The sequence below is a fragment of the Accipiter gentilis genome, chromosome 14 (genome assembly GCF_929443795.1).
Source record: "Accipiter gentilis chromosome 14, bAccGen1.1, whole genome shotgun sequence".
Lineage (NCBI taxonomy): Eukaryota > Metazoa > Chordata > Aves > Accipitriformes > Accipitridae > Astur > Astur gentilis.
The window spans coordinates 32,400,541-32,422,038 of NC_064893.1; the positions used below are offsets into that span (position 1 = coordinate 32,400,541).

Genomic DNA, 21,498 nt, shown 5'->3' on the forward strand with positions numbered 1-21,498 from the left:
CCTCACTCACCTGCGCCCCACGGGTGGGGTGTGTGTGTGGGGTGGGGGGGTGGCCGGTCAGCCCCGGGGCGGGGGCGGCCCCAGGATGCGGGGCGGCTCCTCCCGGCGTCGAGAGGCCGCCGGTCGCGGCGGCGTTACCTCAGCCGCTGGCTGCTGCTGCCGCCGCCGCCGCCAGACACCGAGCGGGACCCGGCGACGCCGACGGCGGGTGAGGGCGGGGCCAGCGCACCGCGCCTGCGCGCAGCTCTCCCACCCCCGCGGGGCGCGGGCATGCGGCCGCAGCGCGGTGTGCGTGGAGCGCGCAACGTGGGCGGAGGGAGAGGGGAAGGGGGGGCGGCCCTCGGGGGTGCTTGGGCGGCGAAAAGTGGGCAGAGCGCGGCGGAAAATTAAAAATAATTTAAAAAAAAAAAAAAATAAAAAATAGAACTTCCCTGACCGGGAATCGAACCCGGGCCGCGGCGGTGAGAGCGCCGAATCCTAACCACTAGACCACCAGGGAGTGATGAGGGGAAGTTCCAGGCTGCTGCTGTTCCCGCGCTGAGGCTGAGGGGACTGGAGTGGGGCTGAGGGGGCTGGAGAAGCTAGAGCGGGGCTGAGGGGGCTGAAGTGGGGCTAAAGGGGCTGGAGTGGGGCTGGAGAAGCTAGAGCGGGGCTGAGGGGGCTGAAGTGGGGCTGAAGGAGCTGGAGCGGGGCTGAAGGGGCTGGAGTGGGGCTGGAGAAGCTGGAGCAGGGCTGAGGAGGCTGGAGCAGGGCAGTGGACAGGACCAGGACATCACCTTTGGGCTGCAGACTTGGGGGTTGGCTGACTTTCCGGGCTATGTGCGGGGTGGTCGGGCTCCAGCGCTCACGCACGTTGGTTTTAAATGGGATTCCTGCAGCACCTTCATCACCTGGGCTTTTTCTTGGGGTGCTGCGCCCAGCCTGCCACCTGCACAACCTCAGGCGGGTTGCCGGCTCTTGCGTGCCCCGGGAGCAGGGTGCCAGTTCCTTTTAATGAACAAACAAGCACTTACAATTAGAGGAAAACAGGTTTTTTTTAAGCTCAGGAGCCTGAGTGTTTTTCCCAGTTGCTGAAGTTTCCTGGTGCTCCTGGGTGCTCCCTGGGGAACGCTGCTGTTTCCCAGCGGTGGGTGAAAAGCCAACTTCCCCCTCATCCAGTGCATCCCGGAGTGGGTGACCCCAGTGCCGGTGTGGGAATGCTGCCCGGGCACCGCAGCTGATCCCAGCCATGCCTCCCACCGCCCCGGCACGGCCCCGCTGGCTTGTGACCTCCCCGCGCTGCTCTAACAGCCTTTCCCGTCTGCCGCCTCTGACTCACGTTCAAAGAAATGACCGAAGATGAATCCCATTTGCCAAGAGTCATCACTGTTAATCATGCACCTGCGCGTTAATCAAGCTCCGGCTTCCATCGGTGGCTGCCGAGTCCCCATCCCCTGCCCTGCTCCGGCACCAATGCTCCAGAGGACAGCGGGTACCTCTCCCCCTCCAAAACACCAGGTACATGTGGGGGTCCCCGGCACCGGCCTTGCACGGAGTCTGCACCCAAGAAAAGATGCTGAAGCCACCCCAGCACCCACACAGGGCCAGTCCCAGCTGCTCGGACCCACAGGGATACAGCGAGTGGTCCCAGGCTGGGAGCCCTGGGCCAGAGCTTGGCTCCGGACACTGCCCGCTCAGCCGGGGATGAGCGCAGGCTCCTGGCCGCTGGAGCAGTTGTGCAACCCCTCTAACAAGCATAAATGTCAAATTCCTTAAAAAATGTTTGCCATGGTTTCGGCTGAGAGTCGGGAGATGGTGCCAGCATGGAAAAATCATTCCCTATAACTTTTTGCAGTCAGTTGCTTTTTGATTCTGCTCTTTATCTGCTTGTTCCCACTTTGTGGGATGGAGCGATCCGGCTTCCCACCACCTTCAATGCTCCCGATGAAGCCTCCGCACCTTGCACTCCTCTGCCTGAGCCATCCCATCTTCGGGTGTAGGTGCTCACCCTCTCCTTTAAAGTGATGCAGTTTTCCTTTTGATGGCTCAGGTATTCCAGTGCCCCGCGTTGGAGTTTCCCAAACTCTCCTTTCCAAGCTAGGCGATTATGGCATGCAAACTGAGAGCAAGGGTACAGGACGCCACGCTGCCTGGCCACCACATGTCACCTTAAACTTCGGGGTTTAGGAAACTCCCAGTGATGCAGGAGCAAGGGGTTGGTGCTTTGCTGGGACAAGGGCTCCCATCCTCTCCCTCATGGACAGGAGACAAACATCCCAAATCCCCTGGGAAGTTTTCATTTCAAGCCAAGAGGGTGAGCCTGTCCCTGGGTGCTTGCTGGCAGGGGACGATGATGACTGCTGAGTCTCTTTCATGTGTCTCCACACCCCAAAATGTGGCTTCGGGCTTCCTCGGGAGCGCCTGCTGCTCTCCCTTCCCTAGTGAATCTTAGCTCCCTCCTGTTTGCTGGGTACTCACCCAATTATGGACCTAAATTATCCCCCCCGACCCATCCAGCCCTGCCCACTGCCACAGCAGCCGGATCTGGCCGTGCAGAGATGCTGCTACAGGAGCACCCGGCTTGGAAACAGGCTGTCTGCTTCACCTGGCCCCGTGCTTTACACCACGGAGCAGGGAGAGACAAACCGTAGCAGCGGGAGCTTTGGGGAGAGACGAGCATCCTCCCGGGGAGGCGGCAGCACCGGAGGCACCACTGTGGGAAAAGCCTCTCGTCAGCTACCTCGTCCCCAGCTGATAACGTCTGCTCAGCACAGATCCCCTGCCGACACATGGCAGCAGTCAGAGGAGGCCCAGCAGATCCTCGGTGATGAAGAAAGAAAAGGAAAATCATGCAGTAAAACCAGAGGAGCAGGAAAGAGACACTGTTTTGGTTGCTGCCTCTGTCACTGCCTGCAAAGATCCCAACTCTGATGGGTCTCGTGTGCTGGCCTAGTTAGCATAGATTTAATACCGGGATGTTTCATTTAAGGGAAGCAACAGGAGAAAGAGGGAGGAGAGAGAAGTGACTCTGGGAAAGCTTGCAGGACAAACCCACTCCAGGCTCCAAGGCAGCAGGAGCCACCCAGGGACACCGGCTGCCCCTGAGCCCCTCTGAGCAGCTCTGGCTCTCCAAGGCTGTTGGCAGGGGATGAACAGAAAAGGAATATTGCTGTCAAAGCCGTCTCCCCCGGTTACAAGAGAGCAGGCGGGTGCTCACGAGGCTGCCGGGGCTTCGTATGCTCCTGGTCCTGGGTTTTTGCAGGGAAGGAAGCTGTGTTCCCCCATCCTTTGCACGGGACACTGCAGTCCACAGCCAGCCCTGAAGGAAACCGGGGGTTTGCACCTGTGAGAGCTGCCAGGAGCACACTTAGAAACTGGGAACTAATAAAACCACTGTCAAGCCTGTAACCAGGAAGGGAAGGCTTAATTAACCTTCCTTCAAAAAACCTGAGATCCCTCACTGGAAGGGACTAGGGAGATGGAAAAGCATCCCCCCCTGCCCCTGAGGCTCTTGCAGGGAAGCTCACAGCCCCAGCTCCACAGCCTGAGGGGTTCCCTGCAGCATCTCTCCTCCAGGATCAGGTATCATACCAACCCCTTTGCTCTCAGACCAGTTGCAGAGATGTAGTTTTACCTACAGAAGTGCAGTAGCAAAAAACCCCCAACGTTCAAAACAAACCAACCCCAAAACCCCACAAAGCCAAACCCTCACCACCAAGCAGATGCTTCAAACCTAGCCAACATCCTTCCTCTGAAAGCACAGCACACCAAGCAGCTACAGAGCTCTGCTGGCCTCTCTCACAACCTATTTGCCTGCTCTCCGCTGCCCTTTTAAATTGAAGAGAGCAGCTCCTAGCTCCAGCCATAGTCGCTGATCCCCCTGCACCATGTTGTTTAAATCAGTAGCGATGGCCAGAGCTTCCAAGAAACCAATTCCCTGAGGTATCGCACCGTAAATCCGAGCCAGCACCACAGCTGCTGCTTTTCCACATTACAAGTTTCTCCAGCCTCAGCCCCCACTGCCAAGGTTACTGCTGTGACTGCGGTCCCACGCTCCGAGCTCAGGAAAACAGCGTGAGGAAGCTCAAGGCGCATCTGGTTCACCTGCAGCACTGGTTGGGAAGGCAGCAACGTGATGGTACTTGGAGGATAAACGTGGGCTTGCGACTCGCCAGCCCTTGGTTGAGCACAGGTATGTCTGGGGAACCAGCTGGTGTTCGGCATCTTGTAAAGGAAACATCAGACTGTAAATATTATTTAGTACATCCCTTTACAAGAAAGCATCCGGAGAGCCAAGGGACAAACAAGCCAGAGGGATAGGATAGAACAGAATATTTGAGTTGCTTCTCGCTTCAAGCTGCTGCAGGCAGTTGGTATTTGCCTGACAAGTTCAGCACACGACCCAAGAGCAGGCTCCAGTACTGTTAGACAGAACAAAACAAGAACATTCACCCCATTTTCTCCCAAAGGAACGCTTTATTGACAGGTTTCCTCACTATTTATCCATATAGAGAAACAGTTCAATACCCAAGCTCCAGCAGTCCCCGTTTCACTGGCTCTGTTCCTCACAGGGAGGCCAGTTTCAGTCAAACAAGGAGTGCCAGTAAATGACACTCTACACTCCACCTACTGCCTAGTACATCTGCCTTCTAACATTTCATCCCGCGTCCCCAGGTCTGCAGAGGGAGGGGAGCAGGGGTGGGGGAAATGGAGATTAATCAGCAGGTAAGCGTCAAAACTTGCTTCTCTAAAGAAGGGTCAGAGACAGATCAGTCCCTCCAGGGTGATAAACCACTAAAACTACCCAGATATGTACATAAGCAAGTCTAAAGACCTGAGTAAGTGCCACTTCGCCTCCAAGGCACAGAACTGCTCACTCTAGGTATTTCTATGTGGAGGCACCTTGCCTAGAATAAGATCAGGCGTCTAGAAGAAAACTTGGAATTTTTCAGCTCCTGAGCAATGAAGTTGGACATCAAAAGAGTAAAACAACCAGCCCCTGGGGGAACTGGTTGAGCTCCGTGATTCTCTGCCAGTTTTGTAAACCAAGATTAGAGCTGGGGCTTTCAATTGAAAAATCCATCCAGTCACAGTCAGATGTACCAGATGGAGGAGCCCACAGAGAGCAGAGCAGAGTCCCTCCAACATAGTGTCCGTATTGCTAGAGACAGCTTTGGCCTTTTTAACCTGGCCCTGTTGCTAGCAGCCTTCAGAAATTCTTCCTCCAAGAACAAAGGCATAAACTGAGAAGGGAGAAGCAAGTTTCATACACTCAGGAAATGGAGTGCACCACTGAATTTAACACAAGAACTGGCTTATAAGCATGCTGCTACTACTGTATGATGCAAAACTCCAGTGCTCAACATCCAGCTTTATAACCCTTACAGTCTTCTCTATAGAAAAATCATAAACAAGTAAAGCATAAGGTGATGTAAGGCTTGCAATTCAGTTTCAGAGTCCAAGGGAGCATTTCCCTAATATGATGCCGAAGCTTCCTTTTTTTTTTTTTTTTAAGCTTTATTTCTTTAAAGTTCATTGCATTTAAAAATAAAGATTTTTAGTTTTGTTAAAGCTAGAGCATTAGTGTAACAACGAGGCAGCTGCTAAGTGAAGTTTTCCTTTTGGGAGCCCAGAAAAAAACCCAACTGTTTACCCCATTTACAAGACTGCTCCAATGAGAGCCAGAGAAAACAGTAACGGGAGAAGCCTGGGAGCTCACCGAGTAGCTGCATGGCATGCCCTGAACAGAGAACATAGGCAGAAGCTGAAGCTAAGAAGCCCATGCACTTGGCTTCTCCAGTAGCTGCCCTCCTCACACTGCTCAGGGCAACGTATCTGTTCCAAGTTATGTCAGACAAGGGAAAACTGTTCTCATCTGCAACAGTGGCATTTCTGAGCTGCTTTAAGGAAACTCCATCTTACATGCTCTCCCAAAAGGACAGCAGTGATACATTTAATCTACAAACTTTAGTGTAAAATATTATTTGTGTACAAAACTTTGCATTCTCTTTATTTGACTTGGATCCAGCAGCAGTGTCTATGAATGAATGATGGATCTCTCCAGACTGGCTCTCAGCCCCTTCTTGGATTCGCATGTTGTTGCTGTTGTGAAGATTTGGGAGGGAGGGGGCTCGCTCTTACAGTTGTGCACAGCCGTGCAAAGCCACATCGCAGGTCTAGAAAGGAGTGTTGTCTTGTGGAGGCTTGTCTCCAGCTCCCGAGGGGGAGTGGAGACCTTCAGTGCTATTTTCCCTGCTGCCCACCACTCTGGACTGAAAAGAGAAAAGAGAGTTAGGATAACAAGAAAGCAGCACTGAGAATACCAAGTCAATTCCCCCTTGTCAAGGTCACCTACTGTAGCAAAGACTTCACATATCTGAGAGGCCATTTGCCCGAATACTAGTCTACAAGAAAAACATTGCAGAAATTAAAGTTTCTGCATAAGGCTTCACACTATATATGTTTACAAGACAAAGCAGACCGTTACCTTTATGGTCCCAACTCTATCTTCAAATGACTTGAAGGTTGCAGAATTTCTTGAAGAAAGGAGAGGAAAAAAACAAAGAACAAATTAAGACAAGTTAGTTCTTAACTAAAGCAAATCGCACAGCATGACTGGGCTCTCTGGCTATTCCCATGCAGTGACAGCAGCACCCAGAACACTTCCAGCTCCTCACAGTCTTTGGCACAAATCTCTCAGGCACACCAGACAAGAACATTACATACAAACTCTGAAGGAAAACATTTATACCATGTACAATCCACTCAATTGCTCAAGCTAAAACGTTGAGGGAAACAAGTCCTAGTTCACCAGGGAATCAATGCGTGATAAGTAGAGAAGAAACTAGCTCTTAGTTTTACAAGGCTTCCAACTAAAAGCACGCTGTCTTAAATAATGGAAAGGAAAAGCTGAAAAGGGTTTAAAACAAAGGCTTCAGTTTCCCATATCACATCCCACAGGCAGGAAGGAAAAGGGCCACGTGCCTGTACCTATGGGTAGCTTTACTGCTACAGGAGTGATCATCTGCATCAGGAAATGCTCATAAACACAGTGCAATAAATTAATCAGAGGATTTCATATTTCTAGCAAGAAAACCACATCAATTGTTTGATAACCTGACAAGCTGCTTTGCTGGCGAACAATTCCAGGGGAGTGCTCTGTACCGAGCATGCAGACCAGGCAATTACTCATACAGAGCTGCTCTCCCCGGGCTAGGCTGTGGGAGCACTGGGAGCTGGGAGATGACTAGTCTCATCTCAGTTATTTTTGTTCCAAAGAATCGCTTTATATTTGCACCCATAAAATAACCTCCGTCAATCTGGAACAAGGATGAACAGAGAGGGGGCTTCTGTGAATCTCGTCCAGCCCTGGCAGTTGTTTCTCCTGCAAGGGGATCACCACCTAATGCACCATGAGGGCACGCTGGGCAGGGCGCTGAGCTTCCAGACTGGAGACAGAGGGTTCAAGTTAGGATTAATCTCAGTATTAGCAATGGCCATGCTGTACATTGCGAGAGGAGGACTGTAATCCCTGCCCTTCAGGGACCTCTGAAAGCTGCGAATTTCAATTAGACTTTGGTACAGTTGCAACACTGCACTTAGTCCAAGAACAACACAGGTGCTAATAACCATAAAAAGAGATTGGGTAAAAAAAACCACCCTGAATTACTCAAACTGCAGGACGTGGTTACCCCATACGCTGCGCAGGGTCTGCTTAAGAAGGGAACCAGTTGTACAAATCGGAACAAAAAACCCAGTAATGACAGAGTCAGCTGTGCTCTCCCACCGACCCCACTCAGGAGACACGGCTATTTGCTACATTACCTCATCGCTGGCATACTTATCGAGTGGCGAATGGAGTAGCTGCTACTCGGAAGCGTTCAGAATAAGGAGGAAAAAGTTAAATGACAATTTTATACTGATACCATGCAAAAGCAGCATACCCCTGGTTCTTAAGCACTTCCAGTCCACACACAGGCTGCTATGGACAACCAAAGCGGTAAGAGCCAGCCCTCTCTTCCCTTATTTAACAGCTGCAGCCCGAAACTAGTTTTCCAGACACAGGACTGTAAGCACGAGTACTTAACTGCTATTAACTGCAAAATGCAACTGTGATACAAAAGTCAATTACAGGGCATTGGTTTGTGGAAGGTTTCTCAATCTGTGTCAAAAGGGTAGGCAAGGCTTAAATAATCAGCTTCCCCTTTAACATGTGCAAGGGCTGGCCTAGAAACAAATGCTCTTTTAGCAGTCTTGAAGAGTGTCTTACCTAAAGGAATGCGAGAAGGGGTGAGCCCTGGAAAAAGCCACGGACAGCAGAGAGAAAAGTGAAGCAATGGTCAGATACTTGTGCAGATCTAAACACTAAATGCCGGGCAGCGAAGCAGGCACATGGTCATAGGATCATGGGACAGCAAAGTCAATTACCCAGGAGGAAGCCTCTCAAAATAAATTACAGAAGCAAGCAAAACCCAATTGCTTTTCATTAACTCAAGCCAAGCTAAGACGTTTTTCAGAGAACAACAACAGCACCTACAGCAACTTAGAACCAGGGTGCTGGGGAGGGAAAGGAGTGGGTATGCAACAACAAACTAAAACACTTTACCTACCCCTATCCATTGCTTTCATGTGATTTTGTTTTTCTAGAGTATGTTTTCCTAAACTGAGGGTTTTACCAAGCACTAGCTAATTTGGTAAAGACACTTCCTTCCCTCATTTCCCCCCACGAGCTCTCATACAAAGACAGCATTGCTCGGACTTCTGGCTAAAAACTTCTGTAACAGGAACATGCAATGGATACCTGCACACTATCTTGCCAAGCCTGCAGATCTCCAAGTTACAGCTCAGAGAACAAAACATCTCAGCGTAATAAAGATAAGAGTATCTGGATAAAAGGTATCACGTTTACTCTATAACCTGGCTGCCCATTTTTAGGTTTCAAGGCAAACTATCCCCCACCAGGTTACCAGATTTCCATGTGTGATTTTGCAATGCAGTAGCATCTCAGTAGTCTGAAATAACAGACCAAGGTTTCCTACTTCTACTAGTAGGATTACCAGGATGCTCTAAAGGAAATTCTCTGACCAGAAGCACTGCTCTATTCCACTTCAGTATAATTTTTGTCTTTGCAGCAGGAAACAGTCACAGCAACTAGGATCTGAAGTACTTGGCAAGGAGTACAAGGGCTTTTCCTTACAGCCAGAGCGAAGACGTTAGGCTTTGTGGTTTCATTTCCCCATGCATCCAAGTCAGCTCTTTGGCAGGGCAGACTCCTTGAAATGCTGTCTTTGCATGTGAAATAAATTAACTTTCTACTTACTCTTGCTTAAAGGAGAAGAACGCAGATAACACATGTCCATGCACCATGCTGCTCTGTATGCAATACCACAAGCACTGGTTCATTTGTTCAGTATCTTGGCCTGGACCTAGCAGTAACTCTTTTCCTCCTCTCATAAGGATTTAAAGTTTACATAAATTCAGGAATTTGCAGGCACCTTTGGGGCTCAGGCTAACATTTCATAATGAATTTGCTTGTAGTATTATGTACAGCAGCAACCTTCATCAGACAACATGAAGTGTATTGGGGGACACAAAACCACAAAGCAAGCTGTTATCAACAAAAAAAACCCACTCAATTTTGCAGTTTACTGGAGTCAGTAAAATGCAGGAACAGAACGTCTAAAAGCCAATTTACTTTTTAACTGTAAGTGGAGATAACAGAAAAAGCTGAATTGGCCAAGATTTGATAAAATCCCACCCACTAATTAAGCTACATTTTCTCCCCTCAAGGCAAGCTAATAGAGCAACAGCATTAATACAGTTAGCACACAGTTACGGCATTAACTTCACAATGTCTCCTTACAATCCACAGCTATAACATTTAAAATTATTTTGACCAGAATACAGCAACCCTAAAGATTTAACCCAGGGACACATTACTTGTATTTCATAGCATTTTGGTCCAAGTATTTTTAATGGAATTACGACTACGCCCTCCGTCTATCGGAGGCGTTTGTCCCATTCATCATGCCTTCCTTGCATTTATCAACCGGTGAAGGCTGACTAAACACGGAAATCCCTTCTGTTATCGCAACACTTCCAGTGATGGAAAATAAACCTGCTTTACAAGTGAATTTGTAGTGTAAAAGGAAAAAAGAGAGTACGGTAATGGAGGTTGCAGTGTAGGCTACGAGGCCTGTAACAGAGGTTCTCTGGGAACAGAGATCATCCCCACTCATTCAGAGAAGTGATCACAACACTACAACAGACTTCACTCCTCATCAGCTCTGATCACATATCAGAGATCACCATTCACAGTTTCACCTGGCAAGGGTGGAAAGTGGGACAGTTCCTGCAGAAACTTGTGCTCAGAGTTAAACCTTATTCAGAATCAGAAATATCAAGACGCGAATGCAGCACAGAAGACAGAAGTCTGTTTATATACACATAGAAAAACTGGAAGTCTTAAAAAAATCATTACTGTGTTCCCCCACAGGGCCACATATACAAAGCAAATCCTGCTGAAATAACTTTGGCCAGGATTCCCAGGTGACAAGACAGAAGCTGCCTGTATTTCACAATATATCACCCAAAGTATTAGCTATAAAAAGGAATGCGGGTGTTTAAGCTGGTGATTAATGCTGAGAAACACCACTGCTGCAAAGGTCTGACTTGTTTGCAGGCCAGCAGACTACACAGCCCATTTTCACTATGACTATGTCAGGCCAGCTCTGTCACCAGGAGTAACAGGCGCACTCTTCACTCGGCCATGCATCCCCTCCCTCCATCATTTGTTCCTGGGATGGCACAAACATTTCTGCAGCTGCATGGTGAACTGGATTCTCCCAGCAAAAAGACAACAGGCAAGACCAAGCCTGCCAAAACAGCTTCTTCTGGTGGCAACATTGGTTCAGGAGTTCCCTGTTTGGTCCAAAAACCACAGTTCCCATCCCTTTGCCACAACAGCCTGGCCAGACTGCCGAAGTCAGGCACCAAATTTACTTATTGGTTTAGCAAAATGTGTTACCACCACATGTTGCGCCAGTATCTGTAATCTGCTGTGATTACACGTAAATCTCTTCTTCCAGCAGGCTAGGTAGTTTCCAGCAAAGAAAAGTTAAAACTTGAATACTGGAAAGCGTAGGAAGCCAGCTAGTCCTCCGCCAAGTTCAGAGAAGTGAGCTACTGAAAACACCAAAAATTACCCTCCAGGAACACAGTAAATAACTCACTGAGGATAGAACTAGAACAAATCAGTACTATGTGATCAGAGGCCAACAAGTTCTTACCACTTGGATACTCCCAGCCACAGTGGAATAGGAAATTCCCTACAAAGAATGACAGCTACCCATTCAATCCAAGGTCTGATAAATCATGTTAAATACAAGCTCTAAGAATACTTCCCTAGTAGCCTAGACAGGTTGTATATTCAGAATTAGCTCTCAATTCCAAGAAAAACATGGTCAAGGTATTCTGCATGAAAAACTTGGATGTCACCATTAATGGGGAAGCAATCTTTAGCTTAAATTTCTGAAGAGCAAGTAAATCACCAATTCAAGCCTTTAATTTTGTACAGCTGAGAAACTCACAGAGCAAGAACCTCAGCCAGCAACCAAGGGAACGAGCCCTTCACTTTCCAATTCAGAGAGGTTTAAATTTGCAATTACTTCAGCAGTCATCTGCTTCAGCAATCTAGATAACCACCACTAACAAGAAGGAATTTTTAATGTTGTCATGATCTTCTGAATCAATTCATATCTTCCAATCAATGCGACATAACTGTGCCTGGAAGGCATGCTGCCCTTCTCTACAAAAAGTCAACACACAGGGCTTGAAACTTCACGAAATGCAGCATCCAGACTTTACCCCATTTTAAATCATAATAGAGCACAGGAGCGATGACCCCTTTCTAATCCTTAGCAGTTAACACTGAGAAGACACACCTTTATAATCCAGTAATGAACGGAGAAGGTAAACTTTAATACTAGTTTCTTACTTATGATGTAAAAGCTGCAGCGAAACCACATGACAGTAAAAGGGGGAAGGCTGCTAAAAACATTCTGCCAGTTCCCCTAAGCCAAATCAAACTTAAATGCCTTAGAACAGGTTTTATCCCATCAACAAGTCTCTAATAAGTGTTTAATCTGACCTAAACTACAATGTACAGGGCCACACAGAAGAGGGTAGGCTATCAACAGCAATGTGCTGCCAACTAAGCAGAAAAATGGAAGAGAGCCTAGTTATTGTCTAAAGTCTCATTACTGTTTGAAACCAAGATCAAAGCACCAGAGAGCAAAACAGAAATCTTACCTCATGTCACCAAGTTTCCTGCTGATAACAGAACCTACATTGGAAAGCGCTGCTGAAGTCTTCTGTCCTGCCTGGGAAAGGGTTTCCTGGGTCTTCTTATAACTAAATAGAAAAAACCACCATAAATTGAACAGGCCGGATCTGAAAGCAAGAAGCATCCTCCCCCCCCCCTCCCCCCCCATTTTGAAAAAGGAACCCATATTAAAGGAAAGAAGCTAGGTTAGTGAGCTGCCCTGACTTCACTGAAAGAGCCCCTTCCAGTCTTGCATATATTCAAAGACTGGAAGTTTTCAAAAAACAGCAAGTGTAGGATTAACCTTTCCATACACTCACTTTACCATTTTGACCATGCGATCTTAAACCTGACAAACATTTGCAAAAAAACCCCGCTAAAAAACAAACAAAAACACCCCCACAAAACAAAACAAAAAAAACCCACAAAACAAACTCCAAACCACCCAATTTTCCATGTGGAAACTCTTAATACCATAGCATCATATCCTGTTTGCTCTGTAACTATCTTTTGGTCTTCTTGAGAAAGTAAGCCTAGGAACCTATTCCATAACATGCTTGCAGCCTTGAAGAAGATATAGCATTTGTTGTAGCGTTAGGTTATGGAGGAAAGAGGCAAGACTAACACCACTCTATAGAAAAGAAATGCGGGAATCAGCATTATCTCTACAACTGCGGTTTAGAAATAAATTGGTAGAGAAGTTTCCTATCAGTTACCATTTACCACAATACATAAGAAGTCTGACAGCCTGTATTTTGTCAGCTGATTACATTTGAGTTTATACCAGAGCTGGAGAAGACAGACACTTGAGAACCTTTGTTTCCTTCAGATGAGACTAGTCTCAGGAACAATGATTCTCTGAGCCACTTTCATTAACTCATCCTCTCTAAGCTATTCCACGGTTGGTGGTTAACATCTAGATTTATGGCATTCTTCAAATTACAAAAAAAAATATAAATAAATACTCAGGCTGGAAAACAAGTTCAACAATTTAAGCCAAGTTTTCTTATTCCAAATATTTCAGCTTGAGATTATTTTTTTGCCTGACTAGGATATTTAGGAGAGGAGCATTATAAACAGCCTAATGTTCTCTCTCGTGCCTGAGATCCCAAGGCTAGAAGCACCATGACAGCCAACTTAATTACATCTCACTCTCTACAGACAGAAGTGCATGAGACGGCACCACAGCATCTGAATTACGTGTTGGTTTGTTGTTGTTTGGGTTTTTTTTTATTTAAGACCACAGCCAAGTATTTCTGAATCAAGAGTGTACACAAGACTTATGCAGAACAGGGCAAAACCACATCAGCTTTACCTTCCCTCATCCCGCAAAGAAAATTCCTATAACCTACACATTTTTCAGACCAATTCCTCTAGAATTTAGTGACTCCAAAGGAACCTGAGTGTGCCCCAACAGCAAGGCCTCAATACTGTTTCTCCACAGCACAATCTTTTGTGGAGAAGAAAAAGTCACCTCAGGACAATTTAGGAGTGAATTGGCCAGCATCAGTGCTGCTTGCTCACACACATGCCTTCCTATCGCAATAACTGTGTTTGAACCCCAGGGGCAAAGCTGATTTGGAAGAGAAGGATCTCAATCCCTGCCTTCAGCAGTCAGGCTCCTCCTCGGCTGACTGAGTCCTGTCATGGGATTTGATTTACAGCTGCCTAACAGAAACATCGAAGATCCCATGCTTACTGAAGTACGTTGTGCTGACTCTACGTCTACTTGGCACTCAACTCTCAGAGATCAGCACTGAGCACCACAGCAGCAACGAGAAGAATGGTTTACAGACTCAAAGGACGCCATCACGCCATGCACACTGCAGACTCCCAGGTATTACGTCTAGCTTCAGCAGATAAAGGCCAGAGATTTTCCAACTGTATTTTCCACACTTGACAGCAGTATTCTTAAGATAACCAAAGATCTAGCACTCAAGTGCTGCTCCTTCTGCCTGAGTGTGCTCCTCCATGATGCCAGAACAACTGTTTGTGCTGACACAGTAATCTAGATCAAGGAAACAATCTGGCTAAAATATAAGCTTGGAAGAACAAAAAAGACAGCAGCAGCCAGATCAGATCGCCAGTCTAGTCCTGCATCCACAGCTCCCCCACACACGTACACAGCTCCACCGCTGCAACGAAGGAAGCAGAACCAGTAAAGTACAGCTGAGATGAGAAGCTCTTTAACCCAGAACTGCCATCAGACACACATGTGGAACTGCATCTGTGACAACCACGGATCAGGTTATACAAGACTTTAATGCAACTTAACTATGCCCAGCACTGACCTAGAAGTCGCAACTACTCTCCTGCAAGTGACACAGCCAGGTTTACCATAGCTATAAATTGACGCTCACTCACCTTCTTCCCTTAGCACCAGTACAAAGCACAACAGCATAATCGAAATCTGGGAATAATAAATATGAGCTCGGATTAATACCTTGCTCTACTAACAGGCAACTGGCTGCAGCAGAAGCTGCAGAAATTATCTCTGTCCTGTAGTGTTCATCCTGTAGCATTCAAACATTTCATTGCACCCTCTCCTATAAACCCTGACAGGGAGGAGCCAGACCTGCACCCTCAAATTCTCCTTTATCCATTAATACCAGCTTCGTCTCACTTGCCTTTATCCAGCAATCACTGTGCTGTCTGGCCAAGTACACAAACCATCTAAGTCACCGTGCATCCTGGTTACAATGAAACCGGAGCTAGAAACAGATTGGGCTGATTTCTGTCCTATGTACTGCTTGCAGAGGGCAAGTCTGTTGTCAGGAATGGCAATTACCAGGAAATTCAGCAGTGCACAGAAGCACCATAAGGTCACAAGTTAGGCCCATTCCCAGTTCAGTCAGGATGCTTGTTAGTTATAATGCAGAGAAGCTCTGAAACAGGAAAGAGGATGCATTTGCATAAAAAACCCAAAACATATGAATAAAACCTCATCCTTGGATTTCTTCAACTTGACTCTTCGCACTTACTGAGTGTTACACAAAGGAAGCAGAAATTCTGTTTGTTTTCTGAAACATTGCTGGAATCTTACCTTTCAATCACCCTCGCCCCTCCATTTTAATCAGCATCTACCTTGCTAACATGAATTGTCACTGTCTGGTGCCAAAGCAAGCAGGAAAACTAGCATGCCACAGCTACTCAGGCCTCAAGTGCTATACAAAAGCATGCTTCCGCCACATTTCTGGCACTTATTAAGTACAAGGAAACAGATATAATGAGAAGTTTTCTATTCTAGCAGGCACACCCAGGGAGGAACTCTGATTAAACACTGCTGGAGTCAGTCATACTGTCAGCAAGCATAAACACCACAGTCATTCTATTTAGCAAGTGAAATAATGACAATTTACAATATCTTAATCTAGCAAACGTATATGGAACACTGAAAGTAGACCTGCATACTTGGAAGTTTTTTCCAATACTCCTACTTTTTATCTCTACTCATCCTTCACCTGCCTTACAAAGAAAACCTTCTATTCACACACACTGCCAATAACAAGCCAGCTGAAAGGACTGAATTTCATTTTCACTCCAGAGAACAGGAAAAGCTGGCTTACCCAAGACCTACCTTACCATGGTTTAAATCAGTTCAGAAAACAACGATACTACGTACCTGCTCCTGCTGCATCACTGTAAAGGATTCCCCTATATACTGTGGGAAAGATGCAGTGAGAGGACAAAGGCCAACTTCCACAATATGCTTCCTTAATTTAGTCCAGATGAGAATTTAATTTCAGGCATTTAATAAAAACATGGCTAAGAGACCTTCACAGCCAACAACTGGAGTACAACTGTGAGGTTTAAGCTGTTCAAGTCCATTTGGGGTCCCAACATGACAGAACTGCCTTGGACACTATAGCTCTATTTGTTCTCATCAGGTACCACAGCAGAAAGAAAAGCTCCTGCTCCCTGCAGAGCACACTGAGGGTAACAAGAGGAGGTCAGTCTGGCTATTCCACAACTTGTCAGCTGAAGCTACAATGCGTGGTGCATAGGTCTCAGCTACCCAGTGGTTTCAGCCAGTTCTCCTCTGAGAGCAGGCAGGCATTTGAAGAGTATCACTTGGACCACAACAAAATCAAATACTGACCTGAGGAAAAGCTTCCTCTCCCACAAGAGGCATTTATTGGGTTAAAAGAGTGAAAGCTAGAAAAGATAAATGTTTAAATAGATCTAGTCAAAGCAGAGGACTGTGAGCAGGGGCACAGGACATTAGTGGCAGAAGACTGTCATGAAAGCATTTGTTAATACCGAAGGTTAAGACACTCACGCTTCTGATTGAGTTAATTTTTCATTCCAGTCCTCCAGTGTGCTGCTGGCTGAAAGATATCTACAAACACAATGGAGGTTAGATACGGTGCCAAGATTCATGACAGATGTTTCTTTTGACACTTTCCACATTATTAGTGTCTCTTTACACTTACGAGTATCATAGGCTTTATTTTTCTGACAACAGCTTCCCCCCTTCTCTGTCACAGCCAGAAGGAAAAGAGCTGTTGTTTGAGAGGCGGGGAGACACCTAAGCCCCAGTTTCTTTCTTATTTAAGCACATTCAAACACTGAGCATGAAGAAACAAAGTCTGCAGTTTAGAAGGTGTCAGGAATTGAAAGACTTTCTGCTCCCTTCCTACACGCTGCGTGGCACCTATGTATTAAAAGCACAGAGCAGTGAACTGAGAGAGGCCAAAAAAATCTAACTGCCACGCCTAAAGCTGTATTTTACCAATACAGCATGATGTGAACAAACTGTTAAACTTAGTTTCATTTTCTAATCTTTAGAAATCATGTTTCTCTACATACAAAACAGTACCTTAGGGGTTGTGAGAATTAACACTGGAAGTACAAAACAAATACTACAGGAAGGGTTTGCTACCAGCTCAGACAACACGCAGAAGTGCTCAGAGGAGGTGACAGATCACAGGCAGTCCACGTCACCCAGAAGTGTAACTGTCCCCAGTTAGATCAGTGCCATGGTGCCTAATGACGGGATGCTCCCAATCCACATTTTCCTCTTAGCTGAATAATCACCTCCTTCCACACAAGACAGAAAGGAGAGAATCTTCAGTGCAGAACACATTCAAGGGCTCCCTCACATTCAGCTATGCAGCAGGAAATCAAAATGACTCATGTCTAATATGAATGGAGGTCTAATATAATTAAAGAATATATTCTAGAGACAAAAGCAGCCAGATGTTCTTTGTCTGCATTTGTCACCTGCTGATATATACTGCAAAGACTGAAAGTCATGGCATTCTAGCGCTGACATCAGCAAAAAAGTTCACATACATCAACAGAAAAGAGCCAGGTGACTTTCAAAAGCTGATGTATGTATTTGCATTTGCACAACCCCTACTTCCAGCTACAGGTAAATGCCTTCAGGCACCTTCTCTCCCGGTACAGAAAGACAATAATCAAACTGATTCCTACTACATCTGATGATGAGAAGAGAAATAGTTTCACAGTAAAGACAGAGGTTCACTAATAAGACATTCAATAACAACAGAGTAACCTACCAACAACCAGCTAAAGGGAAATTGTGGTTGATTTTTTGCCCCCCCCCCTTTTTTTTTTTTTAATAAAATGTGGTCTGGTAACTGATTGGAATTTTTCTTCTGCAATAACAAGACTATGAGAAAGACGAAAGCAGTAATGTTTACTCATCTCCTCTGCAACTGAGGGATGCTTATAGCTGGAAGAAGCCAGGCATGCTGCTAATAACAGCCCTGCTTCCCCATGCCTCCAGCTCCCAATCAACCCCTAATGCCTGTGAGAACAAGTAGCAGCACAAATCAGGGAATGCAGCAAGGAGCAAGGAGGTGTTGCTGAGGAGCCCGAGGCACTCACAAGTCAGACTGTGTCACTTTGTCATTCCACTCTCCAAGTTTCTCAGATGTTTTCACATAACTAGAAACAGAAAGTGTTAATGAATATAACCTTTAATATTCATCTTTTAGAAGACAATGACACAGATTTCAGTTACAAAGGAATAACAGAAATAGGGCAGCGATGCAGGAGGGAAGATGAGGAGAAGGGAAAGAATAAACAGCGAGATGAACAGCTCAACAATCTGCTCTGCAGTAGCACTGTCAGTAATTTCAAATTCCAGTTAAGTTACCCAAGACTTTTGAGACTGAATGGTATCTCTATGGGCACTGAGAGCCCTTTACATCCAGGCACAACTGCAGGGTCAGACTTACCTCTTTGACTTTCCTTTTGGCACTGTTAAGCACTGCAGTGACCATATCCTTAATGCCTATTCAGGAACAGTCAGTCTAATTTCAGATCTTCTTTAGGCAGAGATGACTATGCGTAATGCACGCTAATATTACAGAACATTTTCCTAGGAAGTGCAGGCACTTCTCTTTAAGCCTTTTGTGCTTCTCTGAGCCCAAGTTCAGAACAAGGTAGCAGGAGCTTACATCTCAAAGAACAGGCAGAAATGGGCAAACTGAACAGTTAAGTGGCGATCTAGATCTCTAACATCACGGGAAAAAGCATCCAGCAACAATTTATTCAGATCACAGATAGGAAAGTTCTGTGTACACTAACATATAAGAGCAATGATTTTTAAAAAAATTTATTTTTTTTTTTTTAATTTTTTCAAGCGCCTTTTACTCTTTATACCCATCAGAGCAAAAGCCTCCAGCCACTTGGAAGTGCCCTGGAATATGCTGCTAGGAAATAATTACTACAGACTCATATTTAAGTAAACGTGCATCACAAGCAACACTTACGCATTGGAGACTTGGACGTCGTGCCAGCTTTTAGACAGGTTTTGCTTTAACCCATCCAAGGGAGTCAAACCTAGCTTCCTCTTCAGCTCTCCGCAGTGCCTCTCTTTAGCAGCCAGAACTTGCCTGAGAGTACCAATTTCTTCTTCAACCTTAGAGAGAGGCAGAGGTTTGCCTTAAATTACAGTTTAGTAAAATTCCAAAAATTAAGCCAACTTTCTACCTTCCTAAAAACTAGCAAGATTTCGTTAACGTAAAGAATAGGCAGGAACTTCAGGTGCATGCAGAACAATTCAACTCAGCACGAATGTTGCTGGAACGGGAGGCCTACAGCTCAGACTTCAATTGGGAAAACATCCATACAAGTCAGCATACTGGTGACTTAATGGCACCAAGATTAACAGAACTCATTTCTAGCGTTGTAATTTCAACAGCAGATAAAAATCAGTTGCTAACCCTTATTGACTAAGGTTTCTAGTTTATGATTCTTTTCTTCTGATGTCATTAAAGCAAAGAGTTTTTCCTCAGAGATCTTTCTTACAACATTTTCAAAGTACTCAGGAGTTCTTTCCAGGCAGAGAGGGTTCATTTCTGCTTTAACTGCAGCTCACCAAGATCTTCGTGACCACCCAGAGCAGCGAAGTCCTCCCTTGCTAAAACTTGCAAGTCAAAGAACCACCACGAGACTCTCAAATGAAAGAAAGGACTACAGAAGAACAGCTGCAATTACCTTCAGCTACGTTTCAGATAGAAATGATAAACTGACCTTTAAACCCCCAAAGGTGCCCAAAGTTTAGGATATTACATTACAAACTCTCAGCTCTTCAAAAGCATATAGGCACCAAAAATAGTCGCCTAAAGTGCCATAAATATTTGAGAGAAAAAAGTAGAAAAAGAAAGCACATTATGCGCTCATTATTTCAGCTTCCTAAGCAAAAATGAGTTTCTTTCACACGCCACTTGCCTAAAGCATTTTCCCGCTTCAAACGGGGCTAAAAGCCTAAATTAAGCTCACAGCATCAAAAGCCACTTATTTCCTTAGAGCTCTAAATTAAGTCGTTCTGGGAAAGAGCACGAAACATACCACAGCGTTTGAAGTACCTGCCAGCTTTGTGCGTTTTAACAATTGGCTGAGAGGTCCAAAGGTAACACCACTGCAAAATTAAAAAAAGAAACAAAAAAACAACAAACCACAACCCCGAGTCCTGCTCCTGTTTGTCCCTTCCCAGCAGAACGCAGCTACGGCCACACAGGGCCCCCACTGACAAAACCTGGGGTGCCCCGTTACCTTGGCGAGCTCGGATCTCAACTCCTCCTCTTCAGCAAGAGTCAGCCCTTCGGGCGCAGAGGTCCTGCCCGCAGCCGCGCTATCCACGGGAACATCTGTCATGGCATCCGACAGCAGACCTTTGTTGGGAGAGTTAAGGTTGATATCTGTCACAGACAAGGAGCAAAAGGGCAGACAGCATAAGCAGCCAGCAAGCGAAGCGCGTTATGCAAACCTGGGCAGTCTGACGGGAAAGGTGAGGCGAGGGGCTTCACGGAAAGAGGAAGAGAAACCTCCAGCGGAGTTTCCTCCATGAACATCTATCACAAGCCACAGAAGCACCGAGCTCTGCCCCTCCAAAACCCCTCCTCGGCCCAGCACCGCCCGATCGATACCCACAAGAGCCCAGGCGAGCCACAAACCCCGGGCTGGGGGGGATATGTGAGGGACACACACACACACACCGGGCCTCCAACTCCCACCGCAGGGCCCTGGAACCGCTGCCCCCAGCTAGGCCCACCCCGCACGGCAGCACCCCGGGCCGCCTCCCGCCATCCCCCCCCCCCCCCAAGTCCCCGGGGTCCCCCGGCCACAAGGCAACCGGAGCCCGACGACCCATCCCCGGGGTGTGGAGCGAAGACTCGCCCCTACCCTGGTTCGCGCTCTCCATGGCGGCAACTCAGGCCCGTCCAGCCGCCGTTACCCTTTCTCCCCGCCCCCCTCCCGTGACGCAATCAGCGCCGCGCCGCCCAGCCCAGCCCGCTTCCGGGGAGGGTCGCGGGGAGAGTGCGTCACCCGCCGCGTCGCCATGGCGACGGAGCCATGTTTCTTCTTCCTCCTCCTCCTCCCGCCGCCGCCGCCGCTGCCGCTTCCCGGAAAGGGCGGCAAGGCGGGGGTGACGTCATGGGGGCGGGAGCCCTCACGCACCTACCGGGGGTCGGCGGTGCCGTTCGCCCGAGCGGAGGGAAGGGGGCAGCACCAGCACGGGCCTCCCGGGCCCGGACCGGTTCCACCGGCCCCTCAGATCCCCGGTTCCACCGGTCGGCCCCGGCTGAGGGGTCCCCGGTAACCCCTGGGCCGGGCGGGAGCTGGCGGCCTTCTCCCGCCGAGCTCGTTAATTAACGCCGATAATTCACCGTGATCGTGAACCGCGCGGCCTTTCCGCCCTCCTCATCCATCGGCCTCGGCTG

The 21,498-nt window shown here is 47.2% G+C and overlaps 2 protein-coding genes and 1 non-coding gene across 15 annotated transcripts in view; all 3 read right to left on the minus strand.

Annotated features, from left to right (window-relative positions):
* DNAJC5 (DnaJ heat shock protein family (Hsp40) member C5) overlaps positions 1-212 on the minus strand; it is a 37,199-nt gene extending 36,987 nt beyond the window's left edge. The window contains exon 1 of the mRNA XM_049816512.1: positions 11-212. The gene's annotated coding sequence lies outside the window, so the exon portion shown is untranslated. The remainder of the gene's footprint in view (positions 1-10) is intronic.
* Positions 213-427: 215 nt separating this feature from the next.
* TRNAE-CUC (transfer RNA glutamic acid (anticodon CUC)) lies at positions 428-499 on the minus strand. Its single transcript has one exon. It is a non-coding gene; the product is annotated as a tRNA-Glu (tRNA).
* A 3,936-nt stretch (positions 500-4,435) lies between these two features.
* On the minus strand, positions 4,436-21,091 carry TPD52L2 (TPD52 like 2). 13 transcript variants are annotated; one of them, XM_049817152.1, is made up of 12 exons: positions 20,960-21,091; positions 20,330-20,475; positions 19,045-19,193; positions 18,155-18,214; positions 16,581-16,640; positions 12,289-12,390; positions 11,268-11,306; positions 8,249-8,275; positions 7,804-7,845; positions 6,467-6,515; positions 6,335-6,383; positions 4,436-6,251 (listed from the first exon to the last, which is right to left on the minus strand). In XM_049817152.1, exons 1-11 carry the CDS (start codon positions 20,976-20,978, stop codon positions 6,348-6,350), a joined length of 729 nt encoding a protein of 242 aa, XP_049673109.1. In that variant the 5' UTR covers positions 20,979-21,091; the 3' UTR covers positions 4,436-6,251; positions 6,335-6,347. The 13 variants fall into 13 exon arrangements, with proteins under 13 accessions (XP_049673109.1, XP_049673105.1, XP_049673104.1 ...); XM_049817148.1 differs by lacking the exon at positions 6,335-6,383 and having other exon boundaries at positions 20,330-20,448; XM_049817147.1 differs by lacking the exon at positions 6,335-6,383.
* Between the last annotated feature and the right edge of the window lie 407 nt (positions 21,092-21,498).

Bases quoted from the DNA above. Each gene is read 5' to 3' on its own strand.
- TPD52L2 (XM_049817147.1), bottom strand. The intron at 19,194-20,329 runs GTAACGGGGCAC...CCTCTCTCTAAG, and splicing joins TGAGATCCGAGCTCGCCAAG to GTTGAAGAAGAAATTGGTAC. The intron at 12,391-16,580 runs GTGAGTGTCTTA...TTTTCTATTTAG, and splicing joins AAATTAACTCAATCAGAAGC to TTATAAGAAGACCCAGGAAA.